This window comes from Lepidochelys kempii, chromosome 1 (genome assembly GCF_965140285.1).
Source record: "Lepidochelys kempii isolate rLepKem1 chromosome 1, rLepKem1.hap1, whole genome shotgun sequence".
NCBI lineage: Eukaryota > Metazoa > Chordata > Testudines > Cheloniidae > Lepidochelys > Lepidochelys kempii.
The window spans coordinates 223,816,804-223,840,039 of NC_136380.1; the positions used below are offsets into that span (position 1 = coordinate 223,816,804).

The 23,236-nt window shown below is 42.3% G+C and overlaps 1 protein-coding gene across 3 annotated transcripts in view; it reads right to left on the bottom strand.

Moving 5' to 3' along the window:
* The window catches only part of MRPS35 (mitochondrial ribosomal protein S35), a 55,753-nt gene extending 39,115 nt beyond the window's left edge, over positions 1 to 16,638 (bottom strand). The window contains exons 1-5 of one of the 3 annotated variants that reach the window (XM_073315402.2): positions 16,434 to 16,638; positions 14,082 to 14,134; positions 9,880 to 10,047; positions 9,307 to 9,367; positions 7,436 to 7,575 (exon numbers count right to left, since the gene is read on the bottom strand). In XM_073315402.2, the coding sequence (XP_073171503.1) occupies positions 7,436 to 7,575; positions 9,307 to 9,367; positions 9,880 to 10,047; positions 14,082 to 14,134; positions 16,434 to 16,587 (576 nt within the window). In that variant the 5' untranslated portion in view covers positions 16,588 to 16,638. The other 2 variants (XM_073315412.2, XM_073315420.2) reach the window with 2 other exon arrangements.
* Between the last annotated feature and the right edge of the window lie 6,598 nt (positions 16,639 to 23,236).

Here is a 23,236-nt window from a genome sequence, read left to right on the forward strand (position 1 = left end):
ACCAGGCAAAGGAAGAGAGGGGCTTGTGAAGGAGAAACAGATCTCAGGAACAGGTTTGCAGAGTTGGAAAATGAAGAAGGAGCACAGCAGCTGGTCACTGAAGGTGGGAGGGCAAGAAAGAAGAGAAGAGCAGCTAGTTCTATAGCAAGAGGGAAAGAGTCAATGGAGATAACACCACCAAATATGAGCCCCAGAAGGATACAGGATGGGTTGCAGAGGATTGCAAGGGAGAATAGGAATTGATAGGACTTACAGCCAGAGGGAACAGAGGATAGACCAGAGAATTGCACCATCACCAGGAAAAGGCAGGTCTAAATGACTGGGGACTTCTTACTGAGAAGAACAGACAGGCCAGTAACCAGAGCTGATCCAGAGAACGGAAGGGTGTGCTGTCTGCCGGGTGCTAAGATACGGGACGTGGATCTGAGGCTGAAGAGGATCCTAACGGGAGAGGGAAAGAAACCACTGATTGTCCTTCATGTGGGAACAAATGATACAGCTAGATTCTCGCTGGAACGTACCAAGGGAGACTATGCCAGGCTGGGGAAGACACTTAAGGACATCGAGGCTCAGGTGATCTTCAGTGGGATTCTGCCTGTTCCTAGAGAAGGGCAACAAAGGTGTGACAAGATTATGATGATCAACAGATGGCTCAGGCAGTGGTGCTATAAGAAGGGCTTTGGGATGTATGGCCACTGGGAGGCATTCATGAACAGAGGACTGTTCTCTCGGGATGTACTTCACCTGAGTAGGAAGGGAAACAGACTTCTAGGATGGTGGCTGGCACAACTGATTAAGAGAACTTTAAACTAGGAATTTGGGGGAGATGGTTGGGAGATGTCCAGGTAATCTCCATGCTGGATTTTAACACTGAGAGGAAGGAAAACAAAGTAAGAAAAGATACAGCCATGGGTAGGAGAATGGACATAAGGAGGAAGGGCAGTGTGGATACCAGTTTAATAGGCGATACTGGAGGTAGAACGTCTGTGCCTAATCAGGCAAAGAATGTGAGCAAAGCCAAACAGCAAAAATTAAGATGTTTATATATAAATGCGAGGTGTCTAGGTAACAAAATGGAGGAACTAGAGTTTCTGGTGCAGGAAGTGAAACCAGATATAGGGATAACAGAAACATGGTGGAATAGTATTCGTGACTGGAGTACAGGTATTGAAGGGTATGTGCTGTTTAGGAAAGAGAAATAAAGACAAAGATGGTGGAGTAGCACTGTATATCAATGAGGAGGCAGACTATAAAGAAATAAGACGTGATGGAATGGTGGGCAAAAATCACATTGGGGAAGAAAGCTACTAGAGCCTCTCCTGGGATAGTGCTTGGGGTGTGCTATAGACCGCCAGGATCCGATTTGGATATGGATAGAGACCTCTTTAATGTTTTAATGAAGTAAATACTAATGGGAATTGTGTGATCATGGGAGACTTTAACTTCACAGATATAGACTGGAGGATGAGCGCTAGTAATAATAATAGGGCTCAGATTTTCCTGGATGCGATAGCTGATGGATTCCTTCACCAAGTAGTTGCTGAACCAACAAGAGGGGATGCCACTTTAGATTTGGTTTTGGTGAGCAGTGAAGACCTCATAGAAGAAATGGCTGTAGGGGACAAACTTGGTTCAAGCGATCATGAGCTAATTCAGTTCAAACTAAATGGAAGAATAAACAAAAATAGATCTGTGACTAGGGTTTTTGATTTCAAAAGGGCTAACTTAAAAAAAATTAAGGAAATTAGTTAGGGAAGTGGATTGGACTGAAGAACTTGTGGATCTAAAGGCAGAGGAGGCCTGGAATTACTTCAAGTCAAAGTTGCAGAAACTAACAGAAGCCTGCATCCCAAGAAAGGGGAAAAAATTCACAGGCAGGAGTTGTAATCCAAGCTGGATGAGCATGCATCTCAGAGAGGTGATTAAGAAAAAACAGAAAGCCTACAAGGAGTGGAAAATGGGAGGGATCAGCAAGGAAAACTACCTTATTGAGGTCAGAACATGTAGGAATAAAGTGAGAAAGGCCAAAAGCCATGTAGAGTTGGACCTTGCAAAGGGAATTAAATCCAATAATAAAAGGTTCTATAGCCATATAAATAAGAAGAAAACAAAAAGAAGAAGTGGGACCGCTAAACACTGTGGATGGAGGGGGGGTTAAGGATCATCTAGGCATGGCCCAATATCTAAACAAAATACTTTGCCTCCTTTGCAGCACTCCTTTAATGAGGAGCTTAGGGATAATGGCAGGATGACAAATGGGAATGAGGGTATGGGCGTAGATATTACCACATCCGAGGTAGAAGCCAAACTCGAACATCTTAATGGGACTAAATCGGAGAGCCCAGATAATCTTCATCCGAGAATATTAGAGGAACTAGCACATGAAATTGCAAGCCCATTAGCAAGAATTTTTAATGAATCTGTAAACTCAGGGGTTGTACCGTATGATTGGAGAATTGCTAACATAGTTCCTATTTTTAAGAAAGGGAAAAAAAGTGATCCGGGTAATTATAGGCCTGTTAGTTTGACATCTGTAGTATGCAAGGTCTTGGAAAAATTTTTGAAGGAGAAAGTAGTTAAGGACATTGAGTCAATCGTAATTGGGACAAAATATAACATGGTTTTACAAAAGATAGATTGTGCCAAACCAACCTGATCTCCTTCTTTGAGAAGGTAACAGATTTTTTTTAGACAAAGGAAACACAGTGCATCTAATTTACCTCAGTTTCAGTAAGTCATTTGATACGGTTCCACATGGGAAATTAGTTAAATGGGAAAAGATGGGGATCAATATGAAAACTGAAAGGTGGATAAGGAACAGGTTAAAAGGGAGACTACAACGGGTCATACTGAAAGGTGAACTGTCAGGCTGGAGGGAGGTTACTTGTGGAGTGCCTCAGGGATTGGTTTTGGGACCAATCTTATTTGATCTTTTTATATTACTGACCTTGGCACAAAAAGTGGGTGCGCGCTAAGAATGTTTGACGATGACACAAAGCTGGGAGGTATTGCAAATACAGAGAAGGACCAGGATATCATACAGGAGGATGTAGATGACCTTTAAACTGGAGCAATAGTAATAGGATGAAATTTAATAGTGAGAAGTGTAAGGTCATGCATTTAGGGATGAATAACAAGAATTTTTGTTATAATCTGGGGACTCATCAGTTGGAAGTAATAGAGGAGGAGAAGGACCTCGGAGTATTGGTTGATCACAGGATGACTATGATCCGCCAATGCGATATGGCTGCGAAAAAAGCTAATGTGGTCTTGGGATGCATCAGGCGAGGCATTTCCAGTAGAGATAAGGAGGTGTTAGTACTATTATACAAGGCATTGGTGAGACCTCATCTGGAATACTGTGTGCAGTTCTGGTCTCCCATGTTTGAGAAGGATGAATTCAAACTGGAACAGGTACAGAGAAGGGCTATTCGGATGATCCGAGGAATGGAAAACCTGTCTTATGAAAGGAGACTCAAAGATCTTTGGCTTGTTTAGCCTAACCAAAAGAAGGCTGAGGGGAGATAGGATTGCTCTCTATACATATATCAGAGGGATAAATACCAGGGAAGGAGAGGAATTATTTAAGTTCAGTACCAATGAGGACACAAGAACAAATGGATATAAACTGGCCATCAGGAAGTTTAGTCTTGAAATTAGACAAAGGGTTCTAACCATTAGAAGAGTGAAGTTCTGGAACAGCCTTCCAAGGGGAGCAGTGGGGGCAAGAGACATATCTGGCTTCAAGACTAAGCTTGATAGGTTTATGGAGGGGATGGTATGATCGGATAGCCTAATATTGGCAATTAATTGATCTTTGACTATTAGCGGTAAATATGCCCAATGGCCTGTGATGGGATGTTAGATGGGGTGGGATCTGAGTTACTACAGAGAATTCTTTCCTGGGTGTCTGGCTGGTGAGTCTTACCCACATGCTCAGGGTTTAGCTGATTCCTTCCTGATCTCAAATATGGCAATTTTCCTCCAGGGCAGATTGGTAGAGGCCCTGGGCATTTTCTGCCTTCCTCTGCAGTGTGGGGCACAGGTCACTTGCTGGAGGACTCTCTGCACCCTGAAGTCTTTAAACCACAATTTGATGACTTCAGTAGCTCAGAAGTAGGTTAGGGGTTTGTTACAGGAGTGGGTGGGTGAGATTCTGTGGCCTGCGTTGTGCAGGAGGTCAGACTAGACAATTATAATGGTCCCTTCTGACCTTAAAGTCTATGACTCTATGTCTATGACTAACAATCTAGCCTTTCAAGACAGAACTAATGGTAGTCAGATACAACAACATCTCAATTTAAGTTTCTCGTAAAAAACAACAAAAAACAAGCTTTCTTCTTGCCTCATTTCCTGTTCATCACCACAGGGATCAAGAGATCCCCCTCATCCTTACAACCACTCCCAGGCCTCCACCTCTCTTTCACCCAAGAGCTACACTCAAATTTCTCAGCCACCATGTAGCAGCACTCCAAAGTAAGTAGTCACCAGAGTCAGATGCCCAAGTACCAGTCTGCAGGGCAAGCTGCAAAAGCCATCTAACAAACAATGTAATCCCACACACGGAGGGAGAAGACCGAAGAACGGGACAACACTTCTACAGGTACTTCCTTACACCCATTAAAGCCCACACATCTCTCATTCAGAGAGAATTCAAGCCAATCCTCATCACCCCGACCACAGGAAATGGAGATACCCTGGTTGAGGTAGCCAGGGTCTAATGCCCTTACTACCACTTTCCCCACCCCAATCTCCTCAACCCCAAACCCAAAAAGTACAGACAAGCCTTTTAGATTTCAAAACCAAATATACCCCTTCCCATGCATATCAAAGACCTGCCACCCTGAGGGAAGTTAATTTATACTAGAGGCACTGGTCTCAACTCTCCTTAGTTAAGATTGAGTTCCATTTTCCACAACCTCCTTGTTATGTATGAAAAACAGCATATCCTTCCCAACATTACAGCACTTACACTTTGATTACAGAATGAATTATCAAGTTTGTTAGTTTATAGTTTAAAAATAGGGTAATTCAAGATATTTAGCATCCCTCTCTGTCTTTTCTTTGTCCAAAATGATCTTAGAAGAATAAGACATCCATATGGTTAAACTTATCTGAAATCTTATCTTGCCCATAGCTACAACCAAGGTTGTTAATAATTGTATCTAATATTTTTGTAATTATAATAGGCCACAGATAGGGTTGTAATCACCCGTCACCACTGTTCCTGTATTGCTAACTTGCATACGACAATTCTACTCATTGTAAAGAGTCAGTCATATGAGGGGGACTGGACCCGTGTCAAGAGTTCTCACTGGTCAATTATTTAGCCCACCTGTCGCTGCTCTTTAAAAGTTTCTATTTCCACATACTAGCTTGGGCATCAGTGCTACTGAGCTCCACTGCATGCTGAGATGGCACTGCCAGATAGGCAGGGCAACCCTTAAAGCAAGAAGACACTGGGATTGGGTTCTCCCTGTTCCCCTCTCCCCCACTGCCTCACATACCACCTATCTGATTAACTCAGCCCTCTACACAAGTAGGTCAAATTAACACAAATTAAGAGCCAAATTCACCAGTACCCTCAGCTGTCTCCTTTGCACAGCTTTGGTGTATTGGAATCTGCCCTCAAACTAAAGTTTTAAAAATTATTTAATGTCAATACTACATCACAAAGTAGTGTTCCCTGTGTTTCTTGTTTAGTGTTCATGTATGACATTTTCAATTATAAAGACCCCAATACATAAAATTAAGTTATGCTTACAAGTAGATTTCAGTAACTTAAGGCGGGAAAAACAAACAACAATGTTTTAATTACCCCAAAACCATTACAAACCCAGGAAATTGAAAGTTAACCGTTATACTTCAGAAATCCAAAGATATTAGTGTAAGAAATGCATACTTAAGGCATCCAATAAAAACTTAACTCTCTCTTGCACTGGCAACACAAGGGGGAAAATACAAAAAAGTCTAATACATCTTTAAAAATCAATTTAATCTGATCTGGGACAACAAACACTGAAATGCCTTAATCATATGGTTATTACAGGATGTCACTACAAGGTAGTGGTAAGGTTATATGCTTGCCTTAACTGTGCATCTCTACCTTACATACGAAAAAGATCAAAAAAAGTGTTATCTTAGTTACCTTAGTGTTAATTCAGTTACCTTAGTTTGTAATGCTTGATTTTTGGGATGATAATTACAACACCTCTGAAATATTTTTAATCCCAGCCCCACCCCATTATTCACAACCTTAATTCCATTTTAATGTAGTTATAGGTCCTGGAATATTAACAAAGTCATAACTATATTAGGACCACTGAGATAATGGAATAGTTTTTTAAACATTACTTTTACCCAAAATAAAATAGAAGAGGAAAAAGTAACTATTTCTGCCACCTTGGCCCCAAGCAGTATTACACTGTTTTCACATCCCTAGGACAGGATACCTGCTTTCCATGGCTTAATTCATAAAACGTAAGAGTTTTGTTTCTGTGAACTGCTGGATATCAAACACCCAACAGACAGGTGAATTAAAGCGCTCTGATAATGACTCACTTTGCTCTTTCTGTTCTAGCTGAATAAGCTATCACCCAAATGCTCTAGTCCTCCAAGGAGTCCTCCACCAAAGTCAGGTATGACTTTATATTCTGCCATTTCTGGGGTAAATATCAAGCAGAATTAAAATTATTTCATCACAGGCCTGCTGTTTTACTATAACTCCTTTCCCCTTTGGAAGTCACCTTGAAGACAAAGAATAAAATACCTGAAATGACTACACTCCCAGGACTACATTTCTGTTTTTGGGAACAGTTCCAATCCAAGCTTTTGTTACTATCACATTCTAGCAAATTAATAATGAACATCACGAGTCAGAGCACATTAACCTGATGACATTAGATTAGAAAGCATGAGAGTTTAATTAGAAAGCTGTTAAACAGATCCCTGTGGCCACAACACAAGTTAACTCATTATAATAAAGTTTCTCATTATAATAAAAGTCTTACAGTTATAGCAAACAAATGAAAAAAATGCAAAAGCAATAATGGGTCCTAGAAGAGATCAGGCCCACAAAATGCCAGCCATTGGTCAGAGATTACTTAATTAAGTTATTCCTTGGGGTAAGGAATCTAAGACTTTGGCTTTATCAAGCTTGATGGCATTTTTGTTTCCAAAATAAATTCATGTGGCTGGTAACTGTATCTGTCTCTACCTTACAGAAAGTTTGAATGGACAGAAAGCATGCCACTTTGGCTTTACTTTAAACTGCTCCTCACTTATATCTGATACAGGTCATACTAATATGAATGAGTTTCCACATGTTGCTCTACATTTAAAGTTATCTACTGTCTTTCATTTGAGTCTCAATTGCAACATTTCTTGAAAGAGCTTGAAAAATGCCTTTTTTTGTTTACTAAAATATAATACTTACTCTTAAAGTCACCACTCTTGCTTTGGGATTACGAACAGATGGCCCTGCTGAAACATAATCTACTGTCTCAATTTCAATAGGAAAATGCTGCTCACATTTCTCATCACTGTCCAATACAGTTGGCCACTCAGTGCAGAAATCTGAGGGATAAAAAAGTTAAGTTTTTAAAAAATTGTTGCTTATCTGTATTTATAGTTCTAAAGATTTTTTTTGTATATTTATAGGGAAGCCATATTCCCTTACATAATGAAAACACAAAGCTGTTATTGGTTTACAAGCACCACCACAATATTTCTTTACTTTTGAAATTAGCACATCAGCTTCATGCTGGAAGAACCCTTTCCAGATATCCAGAAGAAAAGATGGGCTTTGCAGCATACTCTGAAGGCTAACAGCAGAGCTGGGTAGGAAACTATTTTTCCATCTCACAAATATTTTATCATATTTATATATCTTATATTTCAGAAGTCTTTCCCCCTCCCAACTCAAATCAGGAAGGAAAAAAAAAGTCAAAATTTTGAAAACATTTGAAAACCAAAAAAAGCAATTTTTTTCTCCCTTTTCAGTCAACTTTTTTGGTGGGTGGGGTGGGGGGAAGATCTGTCAAACTTGATCCTGTTTTGAGATTGGTTTTGACACATGGACATTTTTCTAAAAAATTCCTGACCAGCTCTAGTTAACAGATCATCTGCGTCTGGGCAGACGGTAAAAAACAAAATTTCAAAATAGAAGACCCCTGAATTTCAAAGTAGAGAATTCCTCACAGAGAACATACTGCCAGTGGATCCCTCTCTTCTATATGGAGGGGCTATTTAAGGATCTATACATTAAAAACAACATTTTGAATTCCACCTGGAAACTTACTGGCACACAGTAGAGATTCTACACCACCAGTAGAACGTGCCCTGGAGACTGCTACATTCTTCATTAGCTTTAATTTCCAAACCATTTCAAGTTGTAGAACCAAGCGGAACACATTACAGTAATTACTTTTGAGAGGACATTGGCATGGGTAACTATGACAAGATCTTCACTGGAAGAAGACAGGTTGCACTCCTCAAAAGATACATATAAAAAACACTCTTGGCCTCAGTCACTACCTGGGCATCCAAGAGCAATCAAATATCTAATACAACTAGATTGTATCTGCTGCACAAACTCAGCTGGAGAATTTATACGATTTTCTCAACTCTTCCAGCTGCTTTCCTCAGGCAATATACTGGTATAGCTAAAATGCTGCAGTTAAAGAAGTACAACCCCAGGGTGGATGCAATTACACAAGTATAAATGTATAGCAGTATAGCTTCCTCTTCTGAATGGGGTAGAAGCACCTTTATACTGATATAACTACATCCAGATTGGGGGTTGTACCATAAAACCTATATCAGTTTTTAAAAAGTGCAGTCATAACCAACAGTTTTACCAGTACAAAACACTGTGCATAAACCAGGCCATCGTTTTCTCTGGACTGAGTCATATCCAAGCCCCATACTCATCAAGACATCAGGTTTTCCATTTCCCTATACTAGCTAAGCCTAACAGAAGAGCAATGCAATCTGTCCAGCACATTGAATACATCACAACCCAGAGTCACACATTAAGCCTCCCAGTGGCCTCTTTTCTGGGGGAAAAAACATAACTCCCTCAGAGTTGAGGAAACATGAATATATAGGGTTATGTGATTGATGTGGAATCATATTTCAATGGGACAAAAGAAAAATGCTACTGGACAATACTGAGAAAGAAGTCTGACAAGCAGCAAGCTTTGTATGTGGGTCTTCTTATCCTACCACACAGGTGTAATTAAATTACTTTTTAAAGTGTCTTAAGAATTCCAAGGAAACTGTTTTAAAGAAAAGGCAAAAACTCACCTTTAAGAGCTGCACAGTGTTTCTTAATTGCTGGGGGAGTCAGATGCAAAAAGTTAGGGATCTGAAATAAAATATTTGATTATTTTTCAGTAACCTAGTTTGCTTATAAACAAATAAACTGCTGTGTGAACTTAAAATTGAAGGCACTCTCTTGAGCAGACAATAACTTGCTCAATGAACAAAGTCTTATTCTACTTCTGTTACTACTTTCACTACTTATTCTCTTTAGACCAAGTGTGTGATACGAGATTTAAATGAGAGGATTAAATAAGTAAGTGTCTCCTCTCACCTCTGACCCAGCACAAGTCTCATTAACAAGTTATGAGAGCAAGTCACCAAGATCAGACTCTGTATGCATGACAGTTTAAGGGATCACAGTAAACTGATAGTAAAGTTGAACTGATTCTCTTCATTCGCTACTTGGGTACAATGTTAAATATATTGTGTGATAAATATATCAAGTATGAAGTGCTATCTGGAGAAAATATTTTGATCAAGCCATACTGCAAATCACTGGTCTTTGAGAGTTGAAATAAAACAAAGTTATATAAAGACTATAGTGATGCACCCTACCTTTATAAGCTCCAAATTGCCTCCTTTCGGTGGAGGTACTCCTCTCTTCACAGGATAGCCCATTCGGATGGGAAGAGGCACTGAAGAAGGATTAAATGCTGCTGCAGTTGGATAAACATTGCTCCAGTCCTGATCAACAGCCATCTTTTCAGTTCTAGGAGCTCCAGGCTAAAAAAAATTAGAAGTGACACAACATTGGTGGGGGTAAGTTATTTTTAGAGATAAACCCGTAACAGTCAAAGTGAATGGTGTTCTCAGGAATAATTGACTGGCTGGCGATAGTGGATCTTCTAAAGGCCGGTAACTTCAAGGAATGCCTTTTGCTAAGCTCATTACTGAGTTTTAAGAAAAGATACTTTTGTATTAAGTGTTTAATAAATTCCTTTCAATTGTAGAACATTTATTCTATCATATAAACATCTTATTTTAACCAAACAACTACATTCACTATGTTCTAGAAAAAACTATGTTTACACCAAGAAAGTCTCTCTCTTTATCCTGAGGTACTGTATGTGTGTGTGCGCACGCATATCTCAAATCTGCAAATGTAAAAAGTGACAATGAGGCAAATCCACATTTTAGACCACTATTCTATATCACATTTCTTATTTCATTCTGGGAAAAGTTCAAAGGGGACATGCAAAGGAATTTGAGAGAGAAAGAGAGAGAGAGAGAGGGAGAGAGACTTCTGCCCTTTGTGGTTTCTTTATGATGCATAAAGAAAGGGTCCCCCCTCCCCCCCGGTATTCTAGAAGTATCAGGAAAGTTAAGTCTGGTCTTCCATGGTTTTGTTATAAGTTCATAGAGATGACCAAGTAATGTTTAATGTGAGCTCTTAGGGACGGATTATGAAAGGTATTTAGATGCCTAAAGGTGCAAATCGGCACCAAGTGGGATTTTTCAGAGTGCTAAATTTCAATAAAACAAACAAAACAGGAGTTAAAAATTATGGTATTTTGAAAATTTAACTGAAGTTCACTTGATTTAAAAAAAACAAACAAAAAAAACCCCCGAACACACCTTTTTTAGCTCGTAATATGCCCAAGGTGGCTTGGTTTAACATTCATTAGGTATTATTTGTACTGCAGTCGTGTCTTAAAAGTCCCAATCATCAATCAGGACCCCATTGTGTCAGGTACTGTACAAACAACGAAAAGACCATCCCTCCCTCAAAGAGCTTACTATTTTACTGGAAAGATTAAACATGTGGATACAAACAGAATGAGAAGCATGGGATAACAATGAGAATACTGACCACCATAAAACCCAGAGGTCACAGCTGTCTGAACCTCATGACAGAGAAGAGTTTTAGAAGATTTGAAGGCCAACAATGAAGTGGCTTTGCAAATGTTTCCAGGGAGCTCTTTTCATGCATGAAGAGGAGCTTGGAAGAAAGCATGAAGGTACTTGTTTCAAAAATTTAAGTAGAAGTGGATGATGTAAGCTGGCATCATTGGCAGAGCAGATACGGAACTCTACATCTCAACAGCGTCAGAAGTGATAGGTAGAGCAGGAAAATAGCCCATGAAAAGCCTTAAAAGTGAAGACCAAAAAAATTACGTTTGATGCAGTACAGAATGGAAGCAAGCAAAGGACACAAAGGGGGTGATCTGGTAAATCAAGAAAATGATCTTTGCAGCAGTATTCTGAATGGATTATTGAGGCACTGGTCACGATTCCACAGTTAAGGCTGAGTTTCTTTGTTTTGAATGAAAAATACAAGGTATTCTCCCTGATCTTAATGGCCTTACTCTTTAAGCAAAGAACGAATTATCTGTTAGTTTAGGGATTTTTAAAAGTAATTAAAAACTGGATCATGAAACACAAGCAGGGTCAATGTGACAGAGATAACCTATGCCAGCACCACAGGAATCTACAGATAGTTTTCACTCTACAACGCTGTTGGTGTAATGATTCAGTGGAATGAGGGAGACTGGACAAGTGTCAAACATTCTCATTGGTAGATTACTTGGCACAACTGTCACTGTTCTTTAAAGGTTCAATGGCTGCAATGTAGCTTTGGTTTCAGTGCTTGAAAGGCCCCCATGCCACTGATGCTTCATCTCCACTGCGCACAGAGAGCACTGACGAGAAAGCCAAGATAGGGAACTTTTAAAGCACAGCCACACTGGGCCTCAGACTGAGCTCTATACCACCACTGCACATACCACGTATCTTACTAACAACACCCTTTAAACCAATAAGTCAATTGCAAATTAAGAGCCAGATTCACCAGTGTGTGACCGCTTTGCACTGCTCTGCTATTACAAAGCAGCTGTAGACTCAGCTGTAGACTCAGCTTAACTGGCTGCTGCGATCTGGCTGCTTTTGTGTGGCACTGAATCTGCCCTTAAAAGTGCGTGTGTGTACGTACATAAAATCTTACAAGTGAATATATAAATAAATAAATAAATAATAAAATCAGAAATAATGCATTCCCTTTGGATTTCCTGTTGAGTCACCATGTATTTAAAAAAAACACAGGAGATTCCCAGACAAAAAAGCCCACTCACACAGAGTGAAAGTTGAGAGCATGCATCAGTAGTTTAGTGTCAAACCATAATAGTTGATGTAATTATCCTGAAATCAAGTATTGCAAATGCAGAAAACTGTGCAGATCGCCTTCCTGTCAACATAACATAGTGTGGACCCCACAGTAAGTGGATGTAAGCTATGTTGACTTGAATTACCCTAGTAACGTAACTGAACTTGTGTAGCTTAGACAGACTTTCCCCCAAAGCGCAGACCTGTCCTCAGTGTCTAAAGATCAACTCTTACAATGGTCCATGATGCCAGCCTCCATTGCCCGCTTGTTAAATTATCAAAGCAAGCACCTATAATTTTTCTCTCATGCTGCCTTTCATGCTTGGGAGGAACTCTCCATAAGCCAGGATGGATAAAAATGAGTGTGTGTGAGAGATATGTAAATAAATAAATCAGATTTTTAAAATTAAATACAGGTTTATTTTTTTAAATGAGCTTATTTAAAATTACATTTGAAATTATAACAACCTATTTTAAGGCCTAAGTTTATTATGAGGCAGTATATGTTTTCTGCCCAAGCCTTAAAGAAAGTTAAACCACTGTACTGGTGGAGATCATGGACTAAACTGTAACCAAGAGTTAGCTGAAATGTTTTACACCAGTTTTTGACAAAAGTAGCCTCTTTTGCAGATGCAAAGAAAATATTTTATTCCTTTTAGTTTATTCAACTAGTTCTGTTCAATTACTAGTTCATTCAAAGTTAAGAAACCAACTGGGAGTTCAAAATGTTGGAAAACTTGTCTTCCTCTTCCAATCTATGCATAAAAAGTAAGTGTGTATGGGTGAGGTCCTCTAGTTCTAAAATTCTGAAGGAAAATGGTGACCAAAAACAATCATTCAATTCACATGTTGTTTAATAAAGCAGTTAGTTTTAAATGCAAAAATCATGTTTTGATAAACTTTTCTTATGTATCCTGCATATTTCAGGTAGTTTTATTTAACTAAAAACAATTTTAAAATGCTGTTTTATGCAATTTTGGTTGATTTTTAAAAAAAAAAGCTCAACACAAATCATAAGTAAACCATTCATCTAGTGAGTAAAAGTTAAAATTCTGAATAAATGTAAGTTATATGACTACTTAAATAAGCGTGTAGTGATATGACACATCCTCCTCATTAACAAAAAAAACAGCAAATTTAGTTGCAAGGCTATATTTCATTCCAAGTCAACATGTTTTAATGATTACCAACCAATGAGAATCCATCTTTCTTTAGGAAAAGAACTAAGAAGTACAGATGCAAAACAAGACTAAAAAACCAACAGTTTAAATCCCAGTTTCCTGTTTGCTGATTAAAATGGTGATTAAAGCTGGTAATCTAAGTCACTGATTTAAATCAAGCCACCCTGCCCTAACATACGCAAAGCCATTTCATTTTTCTCCATCAAATCCCTCCTTAAAACTCTTTGCCACGAGGCCTACAAAAACCTTGACAACAGGTAGGTTGCTGGTGTGCTGAAACCGCTGCCTATCATGCTGACCAATAGCATCTCATCATTTCTTTGTATTCCCATGACTGTCTGGATCCATCTGTTGTCTTATGGTTGGATTGTAAGCTTCTTGGGACAGGGAGGGTTGAAGGACAAATTACTAAAATATAGAGTAAAAACTCTTCAAAGTCTTGCAGATAAGGTAGTTGCAAACATTTTTATTTCTTACCACTCTTCTATTTCTTGCAATTTGTGACGTCCTGCTTCTTCTTGATGCTGCAACTACAAGATAAAACAGTATCTTCAGTAAGACTTAAGCAGCACTGCTAAAAACTTGCACATTCAACAATTTTAACTTTGCCTCATCATTCCGTGGCATCTCAAGACAACAGTAAAACTAAATGGGAAATTCAACCTGCAGAATTAATTATTATAGTTAGATAAAAAACAGTGATGAGAACTGGCTTCAGATCAGGACTATTTAAAAAAAAAATCACACACACACGGTGGGAAGGAAGCTATCTGTGGAAAAGGCCATCAGTTTCTGCGGAATTGAAGCTCTCCTTTAAAAGAGTTAAATTTCTAGCCTTTATGCAGAGCCCATGCATTTGCAGAGATAACCTTTCAAATATAAATTAATATAGTGCTGTCTTCCAGAGTCTGAGCACAGCTCTAGTGCTTTTGCTGTTGAGGAAAGCTATGAGCAATACAGTAAAATGAACAAGACACTTGAGTTTCATCTCTGGGTTGGCAATTGTGAAACTCTGAAGAATTAGAGAGACAAGATGGGTGAGGTAATATCTTTCACTTGACCAGCTTCTGCTAGTGAGAGACGAGCTTACACAGGTCTCTTCCTCAGGTCTGGTGTAAGCTCATCTCTCTCATGAACAGCAGCTGCTCAAGTAAGAGATATTACTTCACCCACCTTGCATATCTAACATCCTGAGATTACCATAGCTACAACAACACTGCGTACCACAATCTAAAGAATATCAGTTTTACACAAATACACCCTCTCCCACAACACAGTAATGGGGACTGGCAAGGTAAGTGGGGAAGGATAGTGGAGTTTTCACTTTGAGCTGCCAGAATGAGGAAGGAGTTTCAAGCTTATCAGACACCTACCATCTAGGGCAGTGGTTCTAACCTGGGATGTGAGACAGGCCAGATTTTTTTAGAAGGTAAATCATCGAAAACACAAATTAAGCACAGGCACATAAGTACAACTACTTTGTTTAATCAAACCTATGTATTTATTAACATTACACATTTTTTTAATGATTACTGTAATATACAAACAAAAAATATATCTAGATTTAAAGAACTGACCTACTTCAACGATTTTTGCGAGAACATATTTTGATTTTTGATAAGGGTATGAGAGCATATTTTGAGAACCAAATGGGTGCAGGCTGCAGTAAAGGTTAAGAACCACCGATCTAGAGGATGACTTCTCAACAGGGAACTGACCTTGGACCTCACTTGCTAACTTCCTCCCCAGCCCAACCATAGTTCATATTGGTACATTTTCAGAGTCTTGTCTGACCATTTAAATTTAAAAAATGGCAAAAAGGAATACCAACCTCATGTTCCTAAACTCATATTTCAAGAATACAATTTTTATGAGCAAAAATCAATATAACAAATAAAATCATACACTACTAGTAATTTAGCAGGTCTTTAAGCACTCTAAAGATGTTAGGACAAATTCAGCTCTGGTGTATCACCAGTTCCACTGAAATCAATAAATTTCTATCCACTCATGGCGAAACTGAATTAGATCTTGTGACCTGCATCAATCCTTGTAATATGTATCCGATAAACTAGTCTTCTGTCCTGCCCACGAAGACCCTGCTCTCCCAATAACAGATATTTACATACACAGAAGCTAAGACACAAAAAGTTTGATTCATGAGTAGGAAGTCTGACCTTATTAACCGGTACATCCTGACAACAATTTATGCAGCAATAGTGACAAAATATATGGCACGCTCACAACCCAAGTCGTCAACATCAGACCAACGATAAAGGTAGAAGATATGACTACTATAACAAAATCTACTTCAATAGCTTTGGACAAATTGCAAAAAGATCTTCTTAAGGTTTTTTATTGCTATAGTATTTGAGCACCTGCCAGGTAACATCAACAGCAAATGCTGAAAAATTGAGGTTGATTTGTCTCAACCACGTAGAAGTATATTGTGAACAACTTGCCAATTCTATTTACGGATAAAAAGCTACGTTAGGATGGCGTTCATGCTGAGACCATGTACAGGTATACTTATCCAGCAGCATTAGCGGGATGGTTCCCCCCCCCCCCCAAAGCAAGCATTGTGGACCCAGGGAATTCAGAGACCAAACTACACCTAAAAGAAGGTCAAATGCATGAACGTAGCTTACGCACAAACTTAGCTTTATTGTAGTTTATTGTATTTATGCCTCTTTTTGCATTTATTTTTCCTTTTCAAAGAACAAAACAAACACCCCAGCAGACAGTCGCGGGGAATAGCCGCACGCGCCACCATCAGAAGCCCGACAATGGAACCGCTGGGGCCCTGCCCGGGCTGGGGGCGGGTCTCACCTTCTCTCTGGCTGGGCCCCGCGCTCCCCACCCCCAGGGCGGTGGAATAAGCCGCTGCCCTGAGCAGCGAGCCGGGCCCGGCGACCAGCCCCACGCAAAGCCGGGGCAGCATCGGGCGGGCGCACGAGCAGAGGCAGCCCCTGGCGGCCGCCATGCTCCTTTGCGGCTCGCACACGCGCACTTCAGACGGCCGACGGGAGCCGCTGTAGGCCAAATCGATTAGGCGAAGCGTGAGGTGCCCCGCGGGCGCTCGGTCCGGGGTGGGGGGCGGGGCTTCTCGCGGGCGCCCGCCCAGCGGCCCGTGTGGCAGGCGGAGCTCGCGCCGCTTCTTCCTTGAGCGGGCGGGGAGGTTGCAGAGCCGTCCGGTGAAGGCTGCGGCTGCCTCATGCGAGGGAAATTGCATGTGGGTGTTTTGAGAGGGAGGGAGGACTGATGAATTCCCAGAAGCAACAATGAATATTTAATAATAACCCCTGTCGAGCAGAAACCAAACAAATGGTAACTGGTAGCAAAGGGTTATTTTAAAAGGAGGATGAAAAGAAAGGGAGGAAGAGGAGCAAAGCGGTGCTCAGTAAGTGGCAAGCTGCTGCTCTTTCCACACACCATTAAAGACATGTAGCTGCACCCCACTGTTGCCAGTCTTCATGCTCTTATCACGACTCTTGCGATATTTGTTTTTCTTAAAACCCCAACTCCTGGATTCATGTGATTGTGGGAGAACATCTGCTTTTTTGGTGGGGGAGGGGTGGTGAAGTAACTCTTTAGGTGTCACAGTTGTGTGAGAAAGCTTGAAAACATAGCCAAAGAGTACTTAAAGAGGTTCACAATCCAAATGACAAATAAAAAGCACCCAAATGTATTACTTCAAAAACTCATGTTTTGGGGGGTCTTGAACTAGGTACGTCACTAGGTGCACAAGGAATGTAAGGCTTGGCTGTCAGCTGCCTACATGCTATGGCTCTAATTACATTTGTGTTCATCTGTACTCTTACAGATAGTCCCACATATGTAATACATGCGATTGGCTTTAAAATCATGAGATTTTTTTAAAACTAAATTTCACATTCTTTGCTTGCCTTTTGGTTTCTGGGTCTTATGTTGGGTCATGTGTTCAAGCTTTTCTCCACAATTATAAAAACTATATACTTGCGGGGGGGGGGGTGTTCTCACATATTTTCGTAACTCAGAAATCTGGAGCTTGAGAACACCAATGACTATGAGAGTTAGCAATATTGCAGATATCAAGGAACAGGCACTGTGAAGTCATTGGTTCACCACAACTAGCTAACTGGGCTTATTTGAAGGCACAGTTTTCTGAGGTCTCTGGTTGTGATGTCAGGGCATGAGCTCTGTGACAGCACTAGCTACTATTTCTAGCTCACTAAGCTAATCTCAAGGCACAGGTGGTTACGGAAATTATTGGTTTAGTAGCTCAGTTCCTGAAGCTAGTGTCATATTAAAGACTCGCTGAGCAAAAGACTTCATAGAAACCATGGGGCACAGGTGTGCATAAGGGTTACAGGGATCCCCTGCTCCAGGATCTACATATTAGTTTGCCAAAAAAATATCATGTAAAAAGGTCACTAATGAAAGCCTTTGTGACACGGGTCATCATAGGGTAGGTCTACACTATGAAATTAGGTCGAATTTATAGAAGTCGGTTTTGTAGAAAGCGGTTTTATACAGTCGATTGTGTGTGTCCCCACACAAGTGCTCTAAGTGCATGTAGTCGGCAGAGTGTGTCCACAGTACCGAGGCAACCATCGACTTCCGGAGCGTTGCACTGTGGGTAGCTATCCCACAGTTCCCGCAGTCTCCGCCACCCATCTGAATTCTGGGTAGAAATTCCAGTGCCTGATGGGGCTGAAACATTGTCGCAGGGGGTTCTGGGTACATATCATCAGGCCCCCCTTCCCTCCCTCTCTCCGTGAAAGCAAGGGCAGACAATCGTTTTGCGCCTTTTTTCTTGAGTTACCTGTGCAGATGCCATACCACGGAAAGCATGGAGCCCGCTCAGCTAACCATCACCGTATGTCTCCTGGGTGCTGGCAGACGCGGTACTGCATTGCTACACAGCAACAGTTTATTGCCTTTTGGCAGCAGACAGTGCAGTATGACTGGTGGCCGTCATCGACGTAGTCCTGGGTGCTCTTTTAATGACCTCGATGAGGTCGGGGCGCCTGGGCAAACATGGGAGTGATTCAGCCAAGTCATTTCCCTTTTAATCTGCAGCCAGCAGAAAACGATGGCCAGCAGTCATACTGCATTGTCTTCTGCCGAGCACCCAGGAGATGATGATGGCTAGCGGTCGTACTGCACAGTCTGCTGCCAGCAAGATGTATAAAGACAGATGAAGTGGATCAAAACAAGAAATAGACCAGATTTGTTTTGTATTCATTTTCTCCTCCCTCCCTCCATGAAATCAACAGCCTGCTAAAAACAGTTTTGAGTTCTGTCCTTGAGGTTTTGAGTTCTGTCCTTGAGGGGGCCATTCTGTTTCTTGCAAAGCCACCCCCCTTGTTGATTTTAATTCCCTGTAAGCCAACCCTGTAAGCCATGTCGTCAGTCGCCCCTCCCTCCATCAGAGCAACGGCAGACAATCGTTCCGCATCTTTTTTCTGTGCAGACGCCACACCACGGCAAGCATGGAGCCCGCTCAGATCACTTTGGCAATTAGGAGCACATTAAACACCACACGCATTATCCAGCAGTATATGCAGCACCAGAACCTGGTAAAGCGAAACCGGGCGAGTAGGTGACGTCAGCATGGTGACGAGAGTGATGAGGACATGGACACAGATGTCTCTCAAAGCATGGGCCCTGGCAATGTGGGCATCATGGTGCTAATGGGGCAGGTTCATGCGGTGGAACACCGATTCTGGGCTCGGGAAACAAGCACAGGCTGGTGGGACCGCATAGTGTTGCAGGTCTGGGACGATTCCCAGTGGCTGCGAAACTTTCACATGTGTAAAGGCACTTTCATGGAAATTTGTGACTTGCTTTCCCCTGCCTTGAGGTGCAAGAATACCAAGATGAGAGCAGCCCTCACAGTTGAGAAGCGAGTGGCAATAGCCCTGTGGAAGCTTGCAATGCCAGACAGCTACCGGTCAGCCGGGAATCAATTTGGAGTGGGCAAATCTACTGTGGGGGCTGCTGTGATGCAAGTAGCCAACGCAATCAAAGATCTGCTGATATCAAGGGTAGTGATCCTGGGAAATGTGCAGGTCATAGTGGATGGCTTTGCTGCAATGAGATTCCCTAACTGTGGTGGGGCCAGAGATGGAACCCATATCCCTATCTTGGCACCAGAGCACCAAGTCGGCGAGTACATAAATCGCAAGGGGTACTTTTCAATAGTGCTGCAAGCACTGGTGGATCACAAGGGATGTTTCACCAACACCAACGTGGGATGGCCGGGAAAAGTACATGACGCTCGCATCTTCAGGAACTCTGGTCTGTTTCAAAAGCTGCAAGAAGGGACTTTATTCCCAGACCAGAAAATAACCGTTGGGGATGTTGAAATGCCTACAGTTATCCTTGGGGACCCAGCCTACCCCTTAATGCCATGGCTTATGAAGCCCTACACAGGCAGCCTGGACAGTAGTCAGGAGCTGTTCAGCTACAGGCTAAGCAAGTGCAGAATGGTGGTAGAATGTGCATTTGGACGTTTAAAAGTGCGCTGGTGCAGTTTACTGACTCGGTTAGACCTCAGTGAAACCAATATTCCCACTGTTATTACTGCTTGCTGTGCGCTCCACAATATCTGTGAGAGTAAGGGGGAGATGTTTATGGCAGGGTGGGAGGTTGAGGCAAATCGCCTGGCTGCTGGTTATGCGCAGCCAGACACCAGAGCGGTTAGAAGAGCACAGGAGGGCGCGGTGTGCATCAGAGAAGCTTTGAAAACCAGTTTCATGACTGGCCAGGCTATGGTGTGAAAGTTCTGTTTTTTCTCCTTGATGAAATCCCCCGCCCCTTGGTTCACTCTACTTCCCTGTAAGCTAACCACCCTCCCCTCCTCCCTTCGATCACCGCTTGCAGAGGCAAGAAAGTCATTGTTGCTTCACATTCATGCATTCTTTATTAATTCATCAGACAAATAGGGGGATAACTACCAAGGTAGCCCAGGAGGGGTGGTGGAGGAGAGAAGCACCAGGAGGGGTGGTGGAGGAGGGAAGGACAAGGCCACACAGCACTTTAAAAGTTTAAAACTTTAAAACTTATTCAATGCTGGCCTTTTGTTGCTTGGGCAATCCTCTGGGGTGGAGTGGCTGGGTGGCCGGAGGGCCCCCCCACTGCGTTCTTGGGCATCTGGGTGAGGAAGCTATGGAAATTGGGGGGAGGGCGGTTGGTTACGCAGGGGCTGTAGCGGCGGTCTGTGCTCCAGTTGCCTTTCGTGCAGCTCAACCATACGCTGGAGCGTATTAGTTTGATCCTCCAGCAACCTCAGCACTGATTCCTGCCTCCTCTCATCACGCTGCCACCACCTTTCAGCTTCAGCCCTCTCTTCAGCCCGCTACCTCTCCTCCTGGTCATTTTGTGCTTTCCTGCACTCTGACATTGTCTGCCTCCATGCATTCGTCTGTGCTCTGTCAGTGTGGGAGGACAGCATGAACTCATCGCAAGTGCGTTTTATTCGCCTTCTAATCTTCGCTAGCCTCTGGGAAGGAGAAGATCCTGTGATCCTTGAAACACATGCAGCTGGTGGAGAAAAAAAAAGGGACAGTGGTATTTAAAAAGACACATTTTCTAGAACAATGGGTACACTCTTTCATGGTAAACCTTGCTGTTAACATTACATACATAGCACATGTGCTTTTGTTCCAAGGTCGCATTTTGCCTCCCCCCACCACGTGGCTAACAGCGGGGAACATTTCTGTTCAGCCCACAGGCAAACAACCCAGCAGGAACGGGCACCTCTGAATGTCCCCTTAAGAAAAGCACCCTGTTTCAACCAGGTGACCATGAATGATATCACTCTCCTGAGGATAACACAGAGAGATAAAGAACAGATGTTGTTTGAATGCCAGTAAACATACACTGCAATGCTTTGTTCTACAATGATTCCCGAGTACGTGCTACTGGCCTGGAGTGGTAAAGTGTCCTACCATGGTGGACGGAATAAGGCTGCCCTCCCCAGAAACCTTTTGCAAAGGCTTTGGGAGTACATCCAGGAGAGCCGCGAATGCCAGGGCAAATTAATCATTAAACATGCTTGCTTTTAAACCATGTATAGTATTTTAAAAGGTACACTCACCAGAGGTCCCTTCTCCACCTGGTGGGTCCGGGAGGCAGCCTTGGGTGGGTTCGGGGGGTACTGGCTCCAGGTCCAGGGTGAGAAACAGTTCCTGGCTGTCGGGAAAACCGGTTTCTCCGCTTGCTTGCTGTGAGCTATATACAACCTCATCATCATCATCTTCCTCATCCCCAAAACCTGATTCCATGTTGCCTCCGTCTCCATTGAAGGAGTCAAACAATATGGCTGGGGTAGTGGTGGCTGAACACCCTAAAATGGCATGCAACTCATCATAGAAGCGGCATGTTTCGGGCTCTGACCCGGAGCGGCCGTTCACCTCTCTGGTTTTCTGGTAGGCTTGCCTCAGCCCCTTAAGTTTCATGCGGCACTGCTTCGGGTCCCTGTTATGGCCTCTGGGAGATTTTGACAAATGTTTTGGCATTTCGAAAACTGGAACGCAGTTCTGATAGCACAAATTCCTCTCCGCATACAGCGATCAGATCCCATACCTCCCGTTCGGTCCATGCTGGAGCTCTTTTGCGATTCTGGGACTCCATCATGGTCACCTCTGCTGTTGCGCTCTGCATGGTCATCTCTGCTGATGAGCTCTGCATGGTCACCTGCAGCTTACCATGCTGGCCAAACAGGAAATTGAAATTCAAAAGTTCCTGTCTACCTGGCCAGTGCATCTGAGTTGAGAGTGCTGTCCAGAGCGGTCACAATGGAGCCCTCTGGGATAGCTCCCGGAGGCCAATACTGTCTAATTGTGTCCACAGTACCCCAAATTTGACCCAGCAAGGCTGATTTCAGCGCTAATCCCCTTGTCAGGGGTGGAGTAAGGAAATCAATTTTAAGAGCTCTTTAAGTCGAAAAAAAGGGCTTCGTCGTGTGGATGGGTGCAGGGTTAAATTGATTTAATTCGACCTCAACTAGACACAACAACCAAAATGAGACCTAGACACAACAACCAAAATGAGACCAAAGTATTACGTTCCAGAGGAGACTAGACTGTTATGTGCCACAGGCAGGGACTCGGAGGGATCAAAGTGCACCAGTCCTCGAGGCCCCCATAGTGGCAAGGAAATGATAAGTGAGATTTCTCAGATGATCCTGGCAAATGACCCACACTCACAGACGCTGCAGAGTAAGGTGAACCCTTCCCCCCAACGTCACTGCTAATGTGATCTGGGGGGAAATTCCTTCCTGAACCCACATATGATGATCAGTTAGATCCTGAGCATGTAAGCAAGAACCAGCCAGCCAAACACCTGAGAGAGAGAATACTCGGAACACCTCAGAGTTCTCACCCACCCCTCCCTGTGTCCCATGTCCAGCCGTGGCCATCCCTGAGCTTTAGAAGGAGATAAAAAACACTCCCAGAATTCTTTGTGGGGAAAGATCCCTTCCTGACCGCTGCCAGTGGCTGGCTGAAACCCTAAAGCATGAACTTTAGAAATGTAAGACATAAACTGGTAGTAAGCCCCAGCTTTCTCTTAAAACTCCTGACTCTTCACTGGAACCCAAGAAGGATGTGCACATGATTAGATGCAAGAAGTCTGGAAATTGTAAT